Here is a 22,704-nt window from a genome sequence, read left to right on the forward strand (position 1 = left end):
TGTGCCCTCATGCATATTTATGCTGGTTATAAAAAAAAAAAAAATTTACCAAGTCTTTCCTTATCTGGGTGTGTTGTCAGTATATGGAAAAGGTGGCCTCTAACATGCCAAGGCCCAAACCTCTTATTCTACGTAACTAGAGGGTCATGAAAAGAGCTCTGAACTCAGAGGCAAAAGCCCTAGGTCCATATCCTCTTCCTCTACTCTCAATAAATGGTAGGGTAAGACTTAGAGCAAGACTCATCTTAGAAAAAGTCGTAGAGTTTCCTGCATTTGGTTTTCTCATCTGTAAGTTGTGGGAAATTTACTTAGCTCATAAAATGGTTTATGAGGACAGCATGAAATAGTGTAAGTGAATAAATTTGAAAACTCTAAATCCCTGTTAAGTAAAGTGAGATGGAATATTCATTTCCTCTGACTGGGGTGTGCGTGCATGCTCCGTTGATTCCTTGGGACCCCATGAACTATAGCCCGCCAGGCTCCTCTGTCCATGGAATTTTCCAGGCAAGAATACTGGGGTGGTTTATCGTTCCCAACTCCGGGGATCTTCCCAACCCAGGGACTGAGCCTGCATTTCTTGCTCCCGCATTGGCAGGCAGATTCTTCACCACCTGGGAGCCTAGATTGACTGGAGCAAGCTAGTATGTAACAATATCCTAACCTCACACTTTTACCTCTCTCCATGTTTAATGTACATTGCTGGAAAAAAATAAAAGACATGGTGTCATTCCTTTCCGAAGAAAAAAATAACAGAATTTAAGAAATTTTTTTGTTTGTTTGTTTTAGCCATAGACTTCAATATATCGAAAATTTTAGAGAACGCAAAAGCATATACAACGCCTGCATTCAAGGAAGAATCAAGACCATCACAACTACCAACAAAGGTTTGAAGTATAATGATCATAAAAAAAACGTTCTTACTTTTAATATTTTCAGTATAATTAATTCAACAGTTTCACATGGACAATGTAGCTTATTATACTCTTGATATATATTTTAGAAAAACTGATCAGAAGCGACTTATTAGGGAGACTAACCTTAATATTGCTAAGTTGTGTTTTTTCTGAAACTATCCTCATCTCTAAGGAAAAAGAATAATGTTTATCTTTTCCTCATAATTCTGGCACTGCTTCTACTTGGGCTGACATACAAAAAGGGCTCTGACCTCAATAACCATCAGTCAAAGTTGTAGACAAAACATCAAAGGAGTTTTCAACAGTGATTGACCTGTCCCTACCTCTTAAACCATGGTCCTGGAATAAATGACTATATGTAGGTATTGTTACTCTTCAGTCTTGAATGTTTGCTTTCTCCACAGTTTTAAACATGCCTCCAAAATAGAGATCCTATGGACTTGCTACCTTGTGTTGCTTTAGCCAAAATTTGATGAGACTGTTGGCTTCAACTTCTGAATTTGATCTCTTAATTTGTTGGCCAGTTAAGTTTTAAATCTATTGCAGTCTTTATTGATAAAATTTGGTCTGAATTATCTAGTTAAGTCTGACCATTATTTTAAATTTTAAATTATGCCTATAAAAATCACTTTATGAAAGTCATATTCATATATTTCCAGGTCTTTAATAATCCAGGTATGTAGAATCTCTTCCAAATGTCACAGTCCTGCCAAGGATGTTTTGCCAGAGCTTAGGATGGAAATTGGTGACCTGAGAGTCAGGTTGATGTAGATGGCAATATTGCACTATCTTGGCTCAGGGGACAGGAGGGCAGGGGAGGAGATGGGAGTAGAGGAGGAGGGCAATGTTGGTAAATTTCAAAATCAGGAAAGTATGATAGAAATTGTATAGCTGATCTTGAACAACCACTAAAAATGGTCTTTCATACTTTGTTTACAAGTTGGAGAAATATGGATGGAGGGATTTATAACTGACCAAATGACCTTTCTTCAGATGACACTTTAAAAGCTAGAAAGCAAATGGCAGTTATGTCTGTGGCAGTACACCATATTGCTGCATCATTGGTCCTGTATTACACACATTTTATTGACAACTTTGATGAAAACATGGTTGCCATTTTTTATTAGCTATGTAGAAGTCATAAAACTTGGAAGAATTATGAATGACCAAAAGTTTTCAACAGGCTAGAATAACAGACCTGATCTTAGAAGATAAACTGTTACTGTGGAAAAAGTATAAAGGTCCAAAATTATAACTTCCTAAGTATAGAATAATAAAGCCTTGGCTTGGAGGCATCTGAAAAGATTTGGGAATCACTTTCAACAGTAAGCTCTCTATGTGTCAAAAGTAGAATGTCATTGACCCCAAAATCTACTGTATTCATGGGCTGTCTAAACATATGTGCTGATTGGACAAAGATTGTGCATTATGTTCATTTTGGAGCCCTGCATTGTAAAAGGGTATAATAATCAAGACAGTAAAGGGCTCTGAAACCATAATGTTTGAGCAATTGCCAAAATATGTAAAGATGTTTCCACTAGAAAAGATGAGACTGGAGCCCATAATAACTGTTTTCAAATATGTAGAGAGCTACAGTAGATTAGATTAGTAGCAGGATTAGACTTTTTCTATATGGCTCAAAAAAGTTTTTACTAATACACACTAAAAAGTTTTACTTTTACCAATAAGTAAAAGCTGTACAGAGTACATGTTTCAGTTCAATGGAAAGAAAAGTTTTCTAAGCACTTTTTTTTCCCTAAGTGTCTGACTCTTTGTCGTCTGTAGCCCGAAAGGCTCCTCTGTCCATGGGATTCTCCAGGCTAGAATATTGAAGGGGATTGCCATTCCTTTCTCCAGAAGATCTTCCCTACCCAGGGATCAAACCGGAGTGTCTGGCATTGCAGGCAGATTCTTTACCATCTGAGCTACAAGGAAGTCCTTCTAAGCACCAGTGTCATCCAAATGCTGAATGAGTGCTTATGGGCTCCCAGTGTCCACATGAGCATAGATAGTACACACTTTCAAACCTCAAAATCAGAGTTTAGCTTTCTATCCACTGTCAGCAATTATCGTTTAGTAAACTAACAGAAAAGCTGAAGGCTGAAACCATTCCTTGAATTTCCTAGTTCATCCTTTGTGACCCTTCCAAAGTTCATTGGATTGCCTGGTTCTTCAAATTTAGTACTAAATTGACTTTGGCTATAAAAGTTTTGTTTTATGGAATCTTAAATTTCGCAGAGTTTTCTGCCATTATCTTTTGTGGGGGTAATTGGAAGCAGTGAGACTTCTGTTAATTATTTTGGCTACTTGGTATATCTTTAGCAAGAGTTCTTTGGACAACGTGAGACCTTAAAGTACCCAAGAAAATGGCTCAGTTCAGTTCAGTAGTTCAGTCATGTCTGACTCTTTGCGACCCCATGAATTGCAGCACACCAGGCCTCCCTGTCCATCACCAACTCCCGGAGTTCACTCAGACTCACGTCCATCGAGTCAGTGATGCCATCCAGCCATCTCATCCTCTATCATCCCCTTCTCCTCCTGCCCCCAATCCCTCTCAGCATCAGAGTCTTTTCCAATGAGTCAACTCTTTGCATGAGGTGGCCAAAGTACTGGAGTTTCAGCTTTAGCATCATTCCTTCCAAAGAACACCCAGGGCTGATCTCATTTAGAATGGACTGGTTGGATCTCCTTGCAGTCCAAGGGACTCTCAAGAGTCTTCTCCAACATCGTAATTCAAAAGCATCAATTCTTCGGCACTCGGCTTTCTTCACAGTCCAACTCTCACATCCATACATGACCACTGGGAAAACCATAGCCTTGACTAATTGGACCTTTGTTGGCAAAGTAATGTCTCTGCTTTTGAATATGCTATCTAGGTTGGTCATAACTTTCCTTCCAAGGAGTAAGCGTCTTTTAATTTCATGGCTGCAGTCACCATCTGCAGTGATTTTGGAGCCCCAAAAAATAAAGTCTGACACTGTTTCTACTGTTTCCCCATCTATTTCCCATGAAGTGATGGGACCACATGCCATGATCTTCATTTTCTGAATGTTGAGCTTTAAGCCAACTTTTTCACTCTCCTCTTTCACTTTCATCAAGAGGCTCTTTAGTTCCTCTTCACTTTCTGCCATAAGGGTGGTGTCATCTGCATATCTGAGGTTATTGATATTTCTCCCAGCAATCTTGATTCCAGCTTGTGCTTCTTCCAGCCCAGCATTTCTCATGATGTACTTTGCATATAAGTTAAATAAGCAGGGTGACGGTATACAGCCTTGACATACTCCTTTTCCTATTTGGAACCAGTCTGTTGTTCCATGTCCAGTTCTAACTGTTGCTTCCAGACCTGCAAATAGGTTTCTCAAGAGGCAGATCAGGTGGTCTGGTATTCCCATCTCTTTCAGAATTTTCCACAGTTTGTTGTGATCCACACAGTCAACAGCTTTGGCATAGTCAATAAAGCAGAAATAGATGTTTTTCTGGAACTCTCTTGCTTTTTCGATGATCCAGCAGATATTGGCAATTTGAAAGGTTCCTCTGCATTTTCTAAAACCAGATTGCAGTTCATGGTTCACGTATTGCTGAAGCCTGGCTTGGAGAAATTTGAGCATTACTTTACTAGCATGTAAGATGAGTGCAATTGTGCAGTAGTTTGAGCATTCTTTGGCATTGAAAATGGCTAAGGCTTCACAAAACACTGGATTTGCATTTAATGCCTATTTCTGCTCTTGACTGATGGGACTATCCCTTAAAAGTCATAGATTCTCATAGAGGAGGACAGATCTGTGTACTGTGGTTTTCCTAGTTTAGAAACTAGTAACTGCAGAAAAATAACAGAAATGTCTATATCTAAAACTTCAGTAAGATAGAGTTTCTGTTTTATTATTACCAAGACAGAACTCAGAAAAAGGGTCATTAAGACATCTTTCTAGACAGGCAAGATCTCCTTTTAAACTTGATAGAGCTCACTCCAGTTCTGCATGCAGTTTTTGAGATCAGGCTAGATATATACCTGATATGAACTGTCATCAAGACAATAGTGTGATTACAATAGTCCCACCATTTGAAATAATTTTGTAGTAGCTATGAATGAATACAGTGAAAAATTGACCATAAGCAAAAGAAATATGAGAATTTTATATATCAGTTAAAACAAATGAGAAAAAAAAATCTTTCCCCATAGGAAGTGGAATGAACAATAAATCTCTCATCTAGGAATTACAAAAACTGAGGAAAGACAACATATGAGTAGTTGCTATACTTAACCTTGTATTCTACAAGAAGTCAATAGTAGAATATTGAAGCAATTATAATTATGGTGATTGTCTCCCTGACACAGAATTCATGATCTAAGTTTCTTTCATCAGCACTTTGATGGGCTTCTGGCCTCCACTGTTCTGATGAGAAGTCACCTGTTAACTTTTGGGGGTTCTCTTATATGTCGTTTTTCTCTTGCTGGTTTTGAAATTTTTCTTTTTGTCTTTTTTAACACTTTTGACTATGATGCATCTAGATGTGACTTTATCCTACTTGGAGTTAAGTTTCTAGGATGTGTTTTTCATAAAACTTGGAAAGTTTCAATCATTATTTCTTCATATTTTTTCCTATCCCTTTTTCTGGGGTTATGCTCATTTTTCTCTTTCTGTTCTTCAGATAGAATGATCTCTATTGGCCTGTCTTCATGCTAAAAGACCACCAGAGCCTTACAGCACACACTCATAGGCTCATAAGCACTTTCATTAAGAAGAATGCCTTGCAAAATTTCCCTTTAATATACCAGATAATAATTGTATTTATAGTTATAATGCAGATATATTTAATTTACAGTTATTTAAAAATACACAAAAGTAATAATTGACTCTTCTTTTTTTTCTACCCCTTACAGTCCCATTATATCAGTAGTGGTCCAGAGTTTAACCGTGTTCTCTTCAATTTTGGAGGTCAGAGTCCACTGATTTTATATTATCTTGAGATGCATGAGGTAGCTGGTATTTCCAAAGCCCCTAGACAAGTCAGGATTAAACTCACTGAAATACTGAAAGAACCATATCCTTTTTAAGCTTTGCCTTAATATGATCTATCTCCAAAATATTCAAAACTTTTAGCTTTCTTTAATGTCTCAGTTAAGAAAAAAATTTATTGTATTTTATAACTAATGCTCTATTTGGCATTGAATTACATTCAAAACTTTCATAGCATGTTTGGCTAAAAGTATTTTCTCTTTTAGATCTAAGGCTGTGATTTTGCATGTAAGAAAAATAAAACAAACATAAAACTCAGGAACTTAAAAAACTGGTATGTTTAGCTCTTTAGTAAAGTGTTCCATTTCAAACATTTGTCAGAACTGTGGGTCATGGGCTTCTAGATTTCTCCAGAAGAAAGTTTCAGACATACCTTAGCTATGTAATCCTTTGTTCAACTGAATATTTCTTAGCTTACTGTATAAAAATATATTAGGTTGGCCAAAAAGTTCTTTTGGGTTTTTCCTTTTTTTTTTTTTTTTAAATCCCAAACACACTTTTTGGCCAACCCAATAATTTAATGAAGTTGGAGCTCTTTGGTTGCAGCAGGCGTGTCTGTTTACATTCTTGTCCCCCTTCTGTGTAACCAATTCTTGCCCAGGTCACACTAGGGACATGGATGAACACAAAGGGATGTAGTAAATGGTCTCTAGACTGGGGTGTGTACAACTCTACGTGGAAAATATATATATTGTACCTATTTATATCTTTAAAAATAAAAAAGAAATTATACTTGACATATTTAGAAGATAGGTACCCTCGCTCAGTTGACATTTCAGTCTTCACTGTATTGTATCGAGGGATAATAATGACATCTTTGCTTTATGTTATTGTCTGAGGTTCACAATCTATTGCTGTTTTCTTTGGATGGTTACGCAGAGTTATAGATTATATCATGTAATTTAACTAAATTAACACTTACTGGTGGACCAATAGCTTTAAACATTTCCCTGAAAAAAAAACTTTGGATTGATGGTAATATTTATAATGCAAGACTATTTAAAAAAAAAAAAGACTAATTGATATTTCCCCTATTTCTTGAAGGAGCTCCTTTTCAGTCACACTGAGAGACAAAATTAGTGGTGATCCAATCAGTTCTGCTGAGATATAGGCCAAAAAAATAAAAATGTTCAAAAACATCAATTGAAATATGGATAGACATCATTATTAAAACAATAAGCCTAGCCCTAAATGTACGTTGTCCTTTTCAAAATTAGCAAATAATAGTATGATGCCAGTTTAATTTGCAAGGCATTTATAAACTGTATAGACCTCAAAACAAATCTCTATAATTTGAGGATAAAAGGTTCAGAGTACCATTAATAAATATCATTTTAAATTTATTTTTAAATATTTTATTTCATCTCACTGTTTTCTATTTGTAGATGGCATCTTTTATAATATGCCTAGTAAATTAATACAGATTGATATGTGTATAATTTCTAAATTTTAAATTATACCTATAAGGGTGTGTACTCACATAGCTTTTAGTCATAGGATACATGATCCTAGAAGTGTGGAGAACTCTGCTCTGGCAGATTCTGAGGATTCTTTCTAGGACACTTCTCCCATATTTCAGTCCAGATAACCTCCAGAGTCTCACTGACCGCAGGGACATGGAATTAACTTGGATGACTCTGGAACACAAGGAAAAAGGCGAACTAGAGAACTAATTCAGTCTGTTCTGAGACTTGTAATTTAAGGATGCTCATCAACCTTGAATTATTCATACTAATGTTTAAAATTCAAAATTTTTAAATGTTTAGAAGTGAAACTTGAAAGATATATAAAACCATTCATTATAGATTATTTTTATTTTTAGCTAATTTTTATTGTGATTGTAAAAAAATGTCTCTATATTTCTGATGGGCATGGATTTGTCAAACAGCAATACAAGGTTTCATAACACCAATTTACTGAGAATGTGGGAAGAGTGTAAGTATGGGTTGAGATGGGAAAAGCAGAAAATGGATATCTAGAACATGAAACCATTTAGGAGAGTATTTCATTTCCTAAAAATCTGAAAGAAATCACCATTTAGAAAGTGTCAGCTATGGACAAAATTAATTTAAAAAGATACATACCACTTCAGTGTTCATAGCACCACTATTTACAATAGCCAAGACAGGGCAACAACCTAAATGTCCATCTACAGATGAATGGCTAAATAAAATGTGGTACGCATATACAATGGAATATTACTCAGCCATAAAAAAGAATGAAATAATGCCATTTGCAGCAACATAGGTGGACCTAGAGATTCTCATACCAAGTGAAATAAGCAGAAAGACAAATACCATGTGATATCATTTATAAATCGAAAATACGACACAACTGAGCTTATCTGTGAGACAGAAACAGACTCATAGACACAGAAAACAGACTGTGGTTGCTGGGGGATGGGGTGGGGGATGGATTGGGAGTTTGGGATCAGCTGATGTAAACTGTTACATACAAAATGGATAAACAACAGAATCCTACTGTAGAGTAAGGGAATTATAGTCAATATCCTGTGATAAACCATAATGGAAAAGAATATGGAAAAATGTGTATATATGTATAACTAATCACTTTGCAGTACAGCAGACATTAATACAACATTAAAAATAAACTACACTTCAATAAAACAAAATTTTTTAAGAAAGTAATTAGACTGTCTGAGCTTGTAAAATGTAATACCTGCTGATAAGAAAAAATATTCCTAGATCTAATGATGAACAAAATGATAATGATACCTTACATTCGTCAGCACTTGACAGTGTTTCAAGGCATATATTGACTCTATGTATTATTATGAGAAATGACAAAACTCCTGTGGCAGTGGGGAGAGCAGGCACTCATACAGCCACTCTACAAATGAGGAGGTCAAAGCTCGACGGTGAGTAGCTTGCCCAGGTGATTCATGCAGCAGGGCTGGCAACAGTCTGCTGTTTTGCTACTTGCCTGACATGACAGTCCAGGCTGGTGGTTGGCGGCACAGCCCAGTAATGTTTTCAACAAGATCTTTATTTTAACATGTTTTTCCTTTAAAATTTTTTTTGTTGTTTTGGGTTTTTTTTTTAACTTTTAATTTTATATTGGGGTATAGCTGATTAACAATGTTGTGGTAGTTTCAGGTAGACAGCAAAGGGACTCAGCCATACATATACACGTATCCATTCTCCCCCAACTCCCCTCCCATTGAGGCTGCCACATTGAGCAGAGTTCCCTGTGCTATACAGTAGGTCTTTGTTGATTATCCACTTTAAATATAGCAGTGTGTAATTGTCAGTAATTTTTTTAAATTGAAGTATAGTTGATTTTTGGAGAAGGCAATGGCACCCCACTCCAGTACTCTTGCCTGGAAAATCCCATGGGTGGAGGAGCCTTGGTGGGCGCAGTCCATGGGGTCGCTGAGTCAGACATGACAGCGACTTCACTTTCATTTTTCACTTTCATGCATTGGAGAAGGAAATGGCAACCCACTCCAGTGTTCTTGCCTGGAGAATCCCAGGGATGGTGGAGCCTTGTGGGCTGCCGTCTATGGGGCCGCACAGAGTCGGACACGAATGAAGTGACTTAGCAGCAGCAGCATAGTTGATTTTTACAATGTTGTGTTAAAACCAAGATCTTGATAGCTGTTAATGAAATTTGTGTCCAGATTTCTTATATCTGTGATGACTGTACGATCATTAATCTTTCTCCTGAAAGTTTACATTTACAGCATTTATTTTCATTTATATTTACAGCTATTCAGAATATAGAATATTTTTTTATTAGTTTTCTCTGGGCTTATTGGCATCCTCTGGCTTTTCTAAAGTGGAAAAATAACACTTTGCAGTAAATGCATCTATTCAGAGTGAAGGAGTAGGAGATAGTAGAGAAAGTGGAGGAGATAAATAACAAAAACAAAAAAAAGACAAATTTAATTCATAATATTTGGGATTGGCAGACTCTAAAATGGTCTTCAGTGGTTCCTGCCTTCTGTTTTATGCCCTTGTGTAATTATTTCCCATTGGGTATGGGCTGAACCTATGACTTGCTTCTAACAAATAGAATATGGCAAACATAATGAAATGTCACTTTTGAGATTCAGCTGCAAAAAGACTGACATCAGTCCTACTCAGCCTTTCTTGCTTGCTCTTTTGGAGCCCTCTGGGAGAAACCAGCTACCAAGTTGCGAGCTGTCCTGTGGAGACTCCCCAGAGGCAGGGAAGTGAAGAAGGCCTCCAGTCAACAGCCAACAAGAAACTGAGACCCTGTTATTTGGACCCTAAGTGTAGTGGGAAATAATATATTTTTACTGCAATAAAAGCCCTATTAAAATGCAAAAAAAAAAATAAAAGAAGCTGAGACCCTTAGTCCAACAACCCTTGAGGAAGTAAATCTTGCCAATAATCACATGAGTGAGCCTAGAAGCAGCTTCTCCTTCATTTGATCCTGAGATCACTGCAGCCCTTGCCATACCTGGACTGCAGCCTGTGAGGGACCCTGAGCCTGAAGTATCCAGCTGAGCTGTGCCCAGATTCCTGACCTGCAGAAGCTATCCAGTAATAAATGTTTCTTGTTTTATGCTGCCAAATTTCAGGATAATTTGCTATACATCAATGGATAACTCACGATGTTTGAGCAAAAGTCTGATTTAGACAAATGTCTTCAATAATTTTATAGCCCCTTTATACCTCAATCCAAATATTTATCACATCGTACTGTAACCATTTCTATACTTGTTTTTCTCATCCGATAGAGAGTAAAGAATTATTTGCCTCCATATCCCTGACACCAGGAAAAAAAAAAGTATCTTAAAATAGGTATTAAATAAATGTCTGATGGGTGGGTATATAACAGTTTATATAAAGATAAGACTAAATTTCATTTTATTTTTTTGACAAAATTTGACATTATTGTTAAAATTAAGAAAGCTAGAGGATAGAGATAGAAATTTAGGAGTCATTGGTCCAAAATTAATCTTTGAAATTGTCATTATAAAATGTTTTTTAAACTTTATTAAAAAGTTATTGTATACCAAGCACTGTTTCTAAGTACTTTACATTTATTAACTCATTTAATTATCATGTCAGCTTCTGAGATAATTACTATTATTGTCCCTAGTTTGGACTTCCCTGGTAGCTCAGACGGTAAAGCGTCTGCCTACAATGTGGGAGACCTGGGTTCGATCCCTGGCTCAGGAAGATCCCCTGGAGAAGGAAATGGAACCCACTCCAGTATTCATGCCTGGAAAATCCCATGGACCGAGGAGCCTGGTGGGCTACAATCCATGAGGTCGCAAAGAGTCGGGCACGACTGAGCGACTTCTGTGTGTGTGTGTGTGTCCCTAGATTACAGATAAGGAAACTGAGGCACAGGAAAGTTGGATAATTTGTCTGAGGACACCAGAGTAAGTGGTAACACTTGTAGTCTATCCTTGACAATCTGGTTTCTGAGCCAATGCACTCAAAAACTCTGGTGCTGAATTGTTTACCCAGGGGGCATGTATAATTCCAGAAGATAAGACCATATTCTAGTCTCACAGACTTAGAGTTATAGTTATGGTTATGGTTAGCAGGAGGGATGGTTAGCAGGAGGGAAGGGGTAGGGATAGATTAAAAGCTTGGAATTGACATGTACATACCACTATATTTAAAAGAGATAACAAACAAGGACCTGTATAGCATAGGAAATGCTGTTCAGTATTCTATATTAACCTAAATGGGAAAAATATTTGAAAAAGAATAAACACAAGTATATGTATAACTGAATCACTTTGCTCTACATTTGAAATTAACCCAACATTGTTAATCAGCCGTGCTCTGGTATAAAATAAAAATGAAAAGAAAAAAAACGTATTCTAGGTTTTTAAAAATAATCACAATTATGGTTTGGGAGAGGGTTGATAAGAGGGAGAGAAGCCAACAGAAGACAAAAGAAAAGGGATGCCATGACAATGTTGCCGTATTTGAGAATATATAGTTAATTCAAATTTCTACAGCTGGTCATGTATTAAATAACTTTTATAGTTTTTCCTTCAGATCTATAAGATTGCATGATTGACCACATTCTATTTCAAAATGATTTATTTCTTTAGAAAGAAATTCTCTTTTTCCACTCATTAAAAATTTGTTTTATCAAGACTCACAGAGAGATTTATCCTGCCATACTTTCAAATGGATATCTCGAACATATTCTCCTTCCAACCAGTTCATAAAGACTGCATTTCAGTGGAGGTTCATGCATGGCATTCATATTCATTTTTTTCATTACTTAGTTTTTTTATTGAAGTATAGTTGATTTACAGTATTGTATTAGTTTCAGGTATGCAGCAAAGTGATTCAGTTTTACATATCTATATTCATTTTTTTCAGATTATTTTCCCTTATAAGTTTCTACAAAAGTGATTCTTATGACACACTTTTTTCAACTAAATTCAGAACAATATGATACTTGATCAGTATGCAGTTTTAAAATCAGAGTCTTATAGACCAGATCCATTTGGTCTGGTCCATTTGTTTAAAAATAAACAACATCGCAGGTAATATTTCTTTTGACTCAGAATGATTTCCTAAAGTCATAAAAGAGAAGATGAAGGTTGCTTTCTTGTCAGTGTCTCAGGGTCCACATATAAACACTGAGAAGACTGGAGATGTGTCTAGAGAAGGACGGAGGGAGGGAGCGTAATCATACGTCACAAGGTGCTGTGGACTCGGACATGATTTTTAATGTATATTTATAAGGAAAGTTATCAACTCTTTTACTAGATAATATACATTAAATCATTACTAGTAGAAAATTTAAATTTTTTAGTGAATAATCTTTGAATTTCTCTTTTTTTAATGTGACTGCTTAATACTAGTGTTTTGAGTAAAACAGAAAAGATCATTCTTATGGACTCTGTGGGAGAGGAAGAGGGTGGGAAGATTTGGGAGAATGGCATTGAAACATGTATAATATCATGTATGAAACAAGTCGCAGGCCAGGTTTGATGCATGATACTGGATGCTTGGGGCTGGTGCACTGGGACGACCCAGAGGGATGGTATGGGGAGGGAGGAGGGAAGAGGGTTCAGGATGGGGAGCACATGTATACCTGTGGCGGATTCATTTCGATATTTGGCAAAACTAATACAATATTGTAAAGTTTAAAAATAAAATAAAATTTTTAAAAATACATTAACAAAAAAAAAGAAAAGAAAAACTGACTTCTAGGATGCAGAGCTGAATGTGTGGTATGTTTTCAAACTGGGAAGAATCTTGTGCAAAATGTATTTGGAGCTCCTAGTTTTCCCTTCTCACATTTGTCTGCATTTTTGTAGACTACCTCAACTCTTTTATATGTAAAATAATTATTATACTTTTGAGTATTTCTTAGTTTATTTTTTAGTTTCCAGTAAACTAAACTCTTAAGTCTAATAATCATTTTACATGTGAAACAAATATTATTTATTTTTTTTAAAAGAAAACTCAAAAATAAAATGTTGAGTCTCATTAAAAAGTAAAGTCTATAGGCTGTATCTGTATTTCTCACCTGAGTTTATAATGTTCATTCACATTTGTTGCAGTTTGGGAAAAATCTGAACTCAATGCAATGTGATGATGAGTGTTTTGTCTTACTATAAACACAAGCTGTCACCACCACACATTTATACAGACCAACATGTAAAAACTATGAAGAGGCAGGTGATTAAACTACAATTAAAACTAAACCAGGATATATTCCTATCAACATTTATCCCAGCATAAAAATAAAAGCTATACAAAGAAACCTTCTGTTGTGAATTATCCATGATGGGGGAGATTCAAATAGTCAATGGGGGGAGGGGGAGGAAACACTGAGACTCATAGTAGATCTCTCCATCTACACAGAATCTAGTGGGAAATTCCTTAGAGCCATGTGCAATTCCTTTTTACTTTTATTCATAAAAAGACTTCCAATAATCTTTGTCACATGTGCACATATAGATTTTTTATCACTAATATGTGACTAACAATTTGTGTGTCATTACTAAAATTTACTATGAATTGTATCTTTCAAGTCAGTTCATTTCAGGTAAATTAACATATATTAAGGACATGGTTAGTTCTAAAAGGTCTTGTAGGTCTTCATAGAACCGTTCAGCTTCTTCAGCGTTACTGGTTGGGGCATAGACTTGGATTACTGTGATATTGAATGGTTTGCCTTGGAAACGAACAGAGATCATTCTGTCGTTTTTGAGATTGCATCCAAGTACTGCATTTCGGACTCTTTTGTTGACCATGATGGCTACTCCATTTGTTGACCATGATGGCTACTCCTGCCCACAGTAGTAGATATAATGGTCATCTGAGTTAAATTCACCCATTCCAGTCCATTTTAGTTCACTGATTCCTAGGATGCCGACGTTCACTCTTGCCATCTCCTGTTTGACAACTTCCAATTTGCCTTGATTCATGGACCTAACATTCCAGGTTCCTATGCAATATTGCTCTCTACAAGACCTTTTAGAACTAACACCCAAAAAAGATGTCCTTTTCATTATAGGGGACCGGAATGCAAAAGTAGGAAGTCAAGAAACACCTGGGTTGACAGGCAAATTTGGCCGTGGAATACGGAATGAAGCAGGGTAAAGGCTAATAGAGTTTTGCCAAGAGAACGCACTGGTCATAGCAAACACCCTCTTCCAACAACACAAGAGAAGACTGTACACATGGACATCACCAGATGGTCAACACCGAAATCAGACTGATTATATTCTTTGCACCCAAAGATGGAGAAGCTCTATACAGTCAGTAAAAACAAGACTGGGATCTGACTGTGGCTCAGATCATGAACTCCTTATTGCCAAATTCAGACTTAAATTGAAGAAAGTGGGGAAAATCACTAGACCATTCAGGTATGATCTAAATCAAATCCCTTATGATTATACAGTGGAAGTGAGAAATAGATTTAAGGGACTAGATCTGATAGAGTGCCTGATGAACTATGGATGGAAGTTTGTGACATTGTACAGGAGACAAGGATCAAGACCATCCCCATGGAAAAGAAATGCAAAAAGCAAAATGGCTGCCTGGGGAGGCCTTACAAATAGCTGTGAAAAGAAGAGAAGCAAAAAGCAAGGAAGAAAAGGAAAGATCTAAGCATCTGAATGCAGAGTTCCAAAGAGTAGCAAGGAGAGATAAGAAAGCCTTCCTCAGTGATCAATGCAAAGAAATAGAGGAAAACAACAGAATGAGAAAGACTACAGATCTCTTCAAGAAAATTAGAGATACCAAGGGAACATTTCATGCAAAGATGGGCTCAATGAAGGACAGAAATGGTATGGACCTAACAGAAGCAGAAGATATTAAGAAAAGTGGCAAGAATACACAGAAGAACTGTCCAAAAAAATCTTCACGACCAATATAATCACAATGGTGTGATCACTCACCTAGAGCCAGACATCCTGGAATGTGAAGTCAAGTGGGCCTTAGAAAGCATCACTACAAACAAAGCTAGTGGAGGTGATGGAATTCCAATTGAACTATTTCAAATCTTGGAAGATGATGCTGTGAAAGTGCTGCACTCAATATGCCAGCAAATTTGGAAAACTCAGCAGTGGCCACAGGACTGGAAAAGGTCAGTTTTCATTCCAATCCCAAAGAAAGGCAATGCCAAAGAATGCTCAAACTACCGCACAATTGCACTCATCTCACACGCTAGTAAAGTAATGCTCAAAATTCTCCAAGCCAGGCTTCTGCAATACGTAAACTGTGAACTTCCAGATGTTCAAGCTGGTTTTAGGAAAGGCAGAGGAACCAGAGATCAAATTGCCAACATCCGCTGGATCATCGAAAAAGTGAAAGAGTTCCAGAAAAGCATCTATTTCTGCTTTATTGACTATGCCAAACACTTTGACTGTGTGGATCACAATAAACTGTGGAAAATTCTTCAAGAGATGGGAATACCAGACCACCTGACCTGCCTCTTGAGAAACCTATATGCAGGTCTGGAAGCAACAGTTAGAACTGGACATGGAACAACAGACTGGTTCCAAATAGGAAAAGGAGTATGTCAAGGCTGTATATTGTCACCCTGCTTATTTAACTTATATGCAGAGTACATTATGAGAAACACTGGGTTGGATGAAGCACAAGCTGGAATCAAGATTGCCGGGAGAAATATCAATAACCTCAGATATGCAGATGACCACCCTTATGGCAGAAAGCGAAGAAGAACTAAAGAGCCTCTTGATGAAAGTGAAAGAGGAGAGTGAAAAAGTTGGCTTAAAGCTCAACATCCAGAAAATGAAGATCATGGCATCTGGTCCCATCACTTCGTGGCAAATACATGGGGAAACAGTGGAAACAGTAGCTGACTTTATTTTGGGGGGCTCAAAAATCACTGCAGATGGTGATTGCAGCCATGAAATTAAAAGACGTTTACTCCTTGGAAGGAAAGTTATGACCAACCTAGACAGCATATTCAAAAGCAGAGACATTACTTTGCCAACAGAGGTCCATCTAGTCAAGTCTATGGTTTTTCCAGTGGTCATGTATGGATGTGAGTTGGGCTATAAAGAAAGCTGAGTGCTGAAGAATTGATGCTTTTGAACTGTGGTGTTGGAGAAGACTCTTGAGAGTCCCTTGGACTACAATGACATCCAACCAGTCCATCCTAAAGGAGATCAGTCCTGGGTGTTCATTGGTAGTACTGATGTTGAAGCTGAAACTCCAATACTTTGGCCACCTGATGGGAAGAGCTGACTGATTTGAAAAGACCCTGATGCTGAGAAAGATTGAGGGCAGGAAGAGAAGGGGACGACAGAGGATGAGACAGTTGGATGGCATCACCAACTCATTCGACATGGATTTGGGTGGACTCTGGGAGTTGGTGATGGAAAGGGAGGCCTGGTTTGCTGTGGTCATGGAGTCGCAAAGAGTTGGACATGACTGAGTGACTGAACTGAACTGAACTCCCATTTTTTATTGAATGGTTTGGTTTTTTGATATTGAGTTGTATGAGCTGTTTATATATTTTAGACATTAACCCTTTCTTGGTTTCATCATTTGCAAATATTTTCTCCCATCCAATAGGCTGTCTTTTTGTTTTGTTGATGGTTTCCTTTCCTGTGCAAAAGCTTTTAATGTGATTAGGTCCCATTTGTCAATTTCTGATTTTATTTCTTTTGCCTTGAGACCAATATAAGAAAATATTGCTACAACCTATGTCCAAGAATGTTTTGTCCATATTCTCTTCCAGTTTTATGGTGTTATGTCTTATACTTAGATCATTAAACCATTTTGTGTTTATTTTTGTATATGGTATGAAGGAGTGTTCTGTGTTGTTGATTTACATGTACAATAGCTGTCTAACTTTCCCAGCACCACTTATTGAAGAGACTATTTTCTCCATTGTATAATCGAAGTAGATTAATTGACTGCAGGTATGTGGGTTTATCTCTGGACTCTATATTCTGTTCCAGTGATTCACATATCTCTTTCTATGCCAATGCCTTGCTGTTTTCCTTATTGTAGATTTCTAGTATTGTCTAGTCTGAAAGCGTTATGTCTCCAGCTTTGTTCATTTTCCTCAGGATTGCTTTGGCAATTCTAAGTCTTTTGTAGTTCCATATAAATTTTATTTATATGTTTTATTTGTTCTAGTTTGGTGAAAAATGTCATGGGTATTATGATAGGGATTGCATTACATCTATAGATTGCTTTGGGTAGTATGGCTGTATTTACAATATTAATTCTTCTAATCCAAGAGCATAGGATATCTTTCCATTTCTTTTAATCATCTTCAGTTGCCTTTATTAGCGTTTTATAGTTTTTAGGGGAGAAGGAAATGGCAACCCACTCCAGTATTCTTGCCTGGAGAATCCCATGGACAGAGGAGCCTGGCGGGCTGCTGTCCATGGGGGTCCCTCAGAGTTGGACACGACTGAAGCGATGCAGCCGCAGCATAGTTTGTAGCAAATGGTTCTTTCACCTCCTTGATTAAGTCTATTCCAAGTTACTTTTTTAGACTCACTTTTAAATAAGGGTTTTTTTTTTTTTACTTTCTCTTTCTGATATTTCATTGTTAGTATAAAGAAAAGCAACATATTACTGTATATTAATCTTGTATCCTGATACCTTGGTGAACTCATGTACCAGATCTAATACATTTCATGTGGAGACTCTAGGGTTCTCTATATAGAGTATCATGTCATCTGCAAATGGTGACAGTTTTACCTCTCCCCTTCCAATTTGGATACCTTTTATGCTTTTCCCTTGTTTGAGTGCTGTGGCTACTATTTCCAATATGATGTTGAATAAAAGTGGTGCTAGTGGGAATCCTTGTCTTGTTCCTGAATTTAGCAGGAAGGGCTTCAGTTTTTCACCGTCAAAAATGAGGTTGACTCTCAGTTTGTCATAAATGCCTTTGTCATGTTGAGATATGGTCCCTCTATACTCACTTTGGTGAGATTTTTTTCATAAATGGATATTGAATTTTGTCAGATGTTTTTTCTGTGTTTATTGAGATGATCATGTGTTTTTTTGTCTTTTCTTTTTGTAATGTCATATATCATAGTGATTGATTGGAATATTTTGAATCATTCTTGCAACCCTGGGATAAATCCAACTTGATCATGATGTATGATCCTTTTTATGTATTGTTGGGTTCAGTTTGCTATTTTGTTGAGGATTTTTGCATCCATATTCATCAAAGATATTGGCCTGTAACTTTCTTTTTTTAGTAGTGTCTTTTATTTTGATATCAGGATGATGATGGTCTCACAGAATGAATGAGAGTGTTCCTTCCTCTTGGTTTTTTTGAAATGATTTGAGAGGAATAGGTATAAGTTCTTTGTATATCTGGTAGAATTCCCCAGGGAAGCCATCCAGTCCTGGATTTTGTTTGCAAGGAGCTTTTTTAATTACAGATTTTATTTTATGTCTATTGATCAGTCTACTCAAATTAAGTTTCTTCTTGACTCAGTTTTAGCAGGACATTTCTAAAAGCATGTCCATTTCTAGGTTGTCCAATTATTGGCATATAACTGTCCATAGTATTATGATTTTTTGTATTTCTGAAATATCCATTGTTATTTCTGCACTTTAATTTCTTACTTTGTTTATTCGGGTCCTCTTTCTTTTCTTCTTGGTAAACCTGGCTAGAGGTTTGTTGATTTTGTTTCTGTTTTCAGAAAACAGCTCTTGGTTTTACTGATGTTTTCTATTGTTGTTTTGATCTCTTATTTTCTCTGATACTTATTATTTCCTTCCTTCTGCTGACTTTGAATTTTGTTTGTTCTTTTTCTGACTTCTTAGGTGGTAGGTTAGGCTGTTTGAGATTTTTCTTGCTCCTTGAGGAAAGCCTGAATCACTGTGAACTTCCCTTGTAGACCTGCTTTTGCTGCATCCCATAGGTTTTATAAGGTTGTATTTTCATTGACTTTTGTCTTGAAAGGGTTTTCTGGTTTCTTCTTTGATTTCATTGTTGACCCATTGGTTTTTTGTAGCATGTTGTTTAGTCTCCACGTGTTTGTTCTTTTCCTATTTTTCTTTTTGTTGCTGATTTCTAGTTTCATACACCATTGTGATCAGAAAAGACGTTTGAGATAAGCTTTCATCCTCATTCTCAGTTGCTTCACTCATGTCCGACTCTTTGCAGCCCTATGGACCACAGCCTTCTAGGCTCCTCTATGGGATTTTCCAGGCAAGTATACTGGAGTGTGTTGCCATGCCCTCCTCCAGAGGATTTTCCTCCTCCAGGGATCGAACCTGTGTCTCCTGCATCTCCTGCATTACAGATGGATTCTCTTTACAGCTGAGCCACTAGGGAAGCCTGAGATAAGCTCTAGCCTCTTAAATTTGTTGAAGTGTGTTTTATGACCTAATGTGTGGTCTGGAAAATCCCATGGACGGAGGAGCCTGGTAGGCTGCAGTCCATGGGGTCGCTAAGAGTCGGGCACGACTGAGTGACTTCACTTTCACTTTTCACTTTCCTGCATTGGAGAAGGAAACGGCAACCCACTCCAGTATTCTTGCCTGGAGAATCCCAGGGACAGAGGAGCCTAGTGGGCTGCCATCTGTGGGGTCACACAGAGTCGGACACGACTGAAGCAACAGCAACAGCAGCAGCAGCAGCAGTAGCAGTGTGGTCTGTCCTAGAGAAGGTTCCTTGTATGCGTGGAAAGAATGTGCATTCTGGGTGCTTTGGATGAAAGGTCCTGTAGATATCAATTAAGTCTACCTAGTCTATTGTGCCATTTGGGACCACTGTTGTCTTATTGGTTTTCTGTCTAGAAAATCTGTCCACTAATGTCAGTGAGATGGTAAAGTTTCCTACTGTTATTGTATTCCTGTCAATTTCCCCTTTATGTCTGTTAGTATTTGTTTTATATATTTCAGTGCTCCTATAATGGGTGAATGTATGTTAATGACTGTAATATCCTTTTCTTGTATTTGTCCCTTTTTCATAATATAATGTCCTTTTTTGGTCTTTCCTTATGGACTTTGTTTTAAAGTCTATTTTGTCCAATATGAGCATTGCTATCCCTGCTTTCTTGTCATTTCCATTTACATGAAGTATCTTTTTCTATCTTTTCACTTTCAATCTGTGTGTGTCTTTCATCTTGAAGTGAGTCTCTTGTAGGTCATTTTATGGGTTCTTGATTTTTATCCAATCTACAGCTCTATGTCTTTTGGTCAGAGGATATGGTCCCTTGACATTTAAAGTAACTATTTATAAGTTATTTATTGCCATTTTAAGCCTTGTTTTCCTGTTGATATTGTGGTTCTTTTTTGTGTCTTCTTTCTGATTTTCCTTTTGTGCTTTGATGGCTTTTTTGTATGCTTGACTTCCTTTCTTTTTGGTATTTGTGAACCTATTATATGTTTCTGATTAGTGATTACCCTGGTTTTCAAGTATGTTTACCCCTAACTATATATCTACTTGCTTTAAATTGATAGTCACACAAGCTCAAACACATTCTAAACAATCTACATTTTTATAGTTCCCTCCTTCACTTTCTGTGATTTTGATGTCCTATTTTACATATCATTCTTTTGCTGATGATTGCAGTTATAATCACTTTTACAAAAAATAAATTATTTTTTTAATCTGTGTACTAGCTTATCTAAGTGATCTTCAACTTTTTAATATATTTGCCTTTCCTATTGTGACTTTCCCTTTCTTATAGATTGTTTCTTTTCTGTTTAGAGAAGACCTGTCAATATTTCTTCGAGTAAGTTTAGTACTGTTGAGTTCTTTTAACTTTTGCTTGTCGAGAAATTCTATCTCTCCTTCTATTCTACTTGATGATCTTGCTGAATAGAGTATTCTGGGTTACAAATTTTTTTCCTTTCAGAACTTTGAGTGTATCATGCCACTCCTGTCTGGCCTACAAAGTTTCTGAAGAGAAATCAGCTGATAGCCTTATGGGGCATGGGGGTCACATATAACTTTTTTTTCCTCTTGCATTTAGAATCTTCTCTTTTGCTTTTTAATTATGATATGTTCTGGTGTGTGTCTGTTTGGGTTCATCTTGTTTGGGACTCTCTGTGTTCCCTGTACTTAAATACCTGTTTCTTTCTTTAGATTTGGAAAGTTTTCATCAATAATTTCTTCAAATTTGCTTTTAATCCCCTTTTCTCTTCTTCTTCTGGAACTCTTCTCCTTTATGCAAAGGTTGACATGCTTTATATTAACCTATAGATTTCATATGTCGCTTTCATTTTTTTTCATTTGTCTTTCTGTCTGAGCTTCTGATTTGGTGATTTCCATTAATCTATCTTCCAGATATCTTCTTCTATGTTATTTAGTTGCTATTCATTGCTTCTAGATTGGTTTTTATCTCAGCAACTGAGTTGTCTAACTTTGATTTGATAGTTTCTATTTCTATACTACAGTGATCTGCATTTTTATCGATAATCTTTTAATTCCTTTAGCACCTTTATTACTTCCTTTAGGGTCTGGTAGACCGGTGAGGTCTCTTTCCTGTTTTGTTCTTTCAGGGGATTTCTCTTTTAATTTGGAGTAGTTTCTCTGCTTTTTCCTTTTACTTGACTTTATGAATTTAGGAGAAATAGTTAGCTTTAAAGGGCTTTTTATTTGGAAGCACCCCTGTGTAGACTATGAATCTAATATTTTTGGTGCAGAGACTGGTTTCAGTGTAGGTGCTAGCAACATCTTTTCTGAGAGTATGCTGGCTGTTATCCCCCTGATAGGGAAGTAATCGGTGATGTGATGTCCAGAGCCTATTCTGGATATTGGGTGGGGCCTCCTTCTTGCTCTGTGGCTTTCTCAGCCCTGTCAGGGTGGTGTCTGATCCTCAGTTGTTGGAGTAGAAGCTCTGAGGGTCAAGTTCAGTCAGACTCTTTTGCCTTTGAGTGCATGGCCTGCTTCAAACGAGACAACCATGAAGGAAGTGAGGCCAATATGGTCACAGCGAATCTCTACATTACCCATGCAGGTGTCTGCAGTTTTGCCTAGAAGCAGCCCAAAGTCACATCTTTTTTTCTGTCGTGTTCATCTCAGACCTAGTACTAGGCTTTAGTGTGGAGTGGGCGGTACTTGAACATTGCGGCTGCAGGAACTGAAGTAGTTGTGCTGCTGCCTGAGACCCGGGGTGTCTCTGTGCCAAATGTGGCTCCAAGTTGGTGTGTGAGGTGGGTGGATCCAGTAAACTCCCTCTGGGAAACCAACCGCTGCATACTCCTGCCCAGGGCTCTCTGGGTAGGAGACTCAGCACCCACTGAGCATTTCTGTGGTATAACGTTTTGCATGCACCAACAAAGTCCGCCACAACTGCACCTGGCCCTGCCAGCGAGCAGTGACAGAGGACTCTGAAG

The 22,704-nt window shown here is 37.2% G+C and overlaps 1 protein-coding gene across 4 annotated transcripts in view; it reads left to right on the forward strand.

Annotated features, from left to right (window-relative positions):
• FAM227B (family with sequence similarity 227 member B) overlaps positions 1 to 22,704 on the forward strand; it is a 212,893-nt gene that overhangs the window by 180,506 nt on the left and 9,683 nt on the right. For all 4 annotated transcript variants that reach the window (XM_061428810.1, XM_061428808.1, XM_061428811.1 and 1 more), the window contains 2 exons: positions 787 to 884; positions 5,797 to 5,962. In XM_061428810.1, the coding sequence (XP_061284794.1) occupies positions 787 to 884; positions 5,797 to 5,962 (264 nt within the window). The remainder of the gene's footprint in view (positions 1 to 786; positions 885 to 5,796; positions 5,963 to 22,704) is intronic.

The sequence above is a fragment of the Bos javanicus genome, chromosome 10 (genome assembly GCF_032452875.1).
Source record: "Bos javanicus breed banteng chromosome 10, ARS-OSU_banteng_1.0, whole genome shotgun sequence".
Taxonomy (NCBI): domain Eukaryota; kingdom Metazoa; phylum Chordata; class Mammalia; order Artiodactyla; family Bovidae; genus Bos; species Bos javanicus.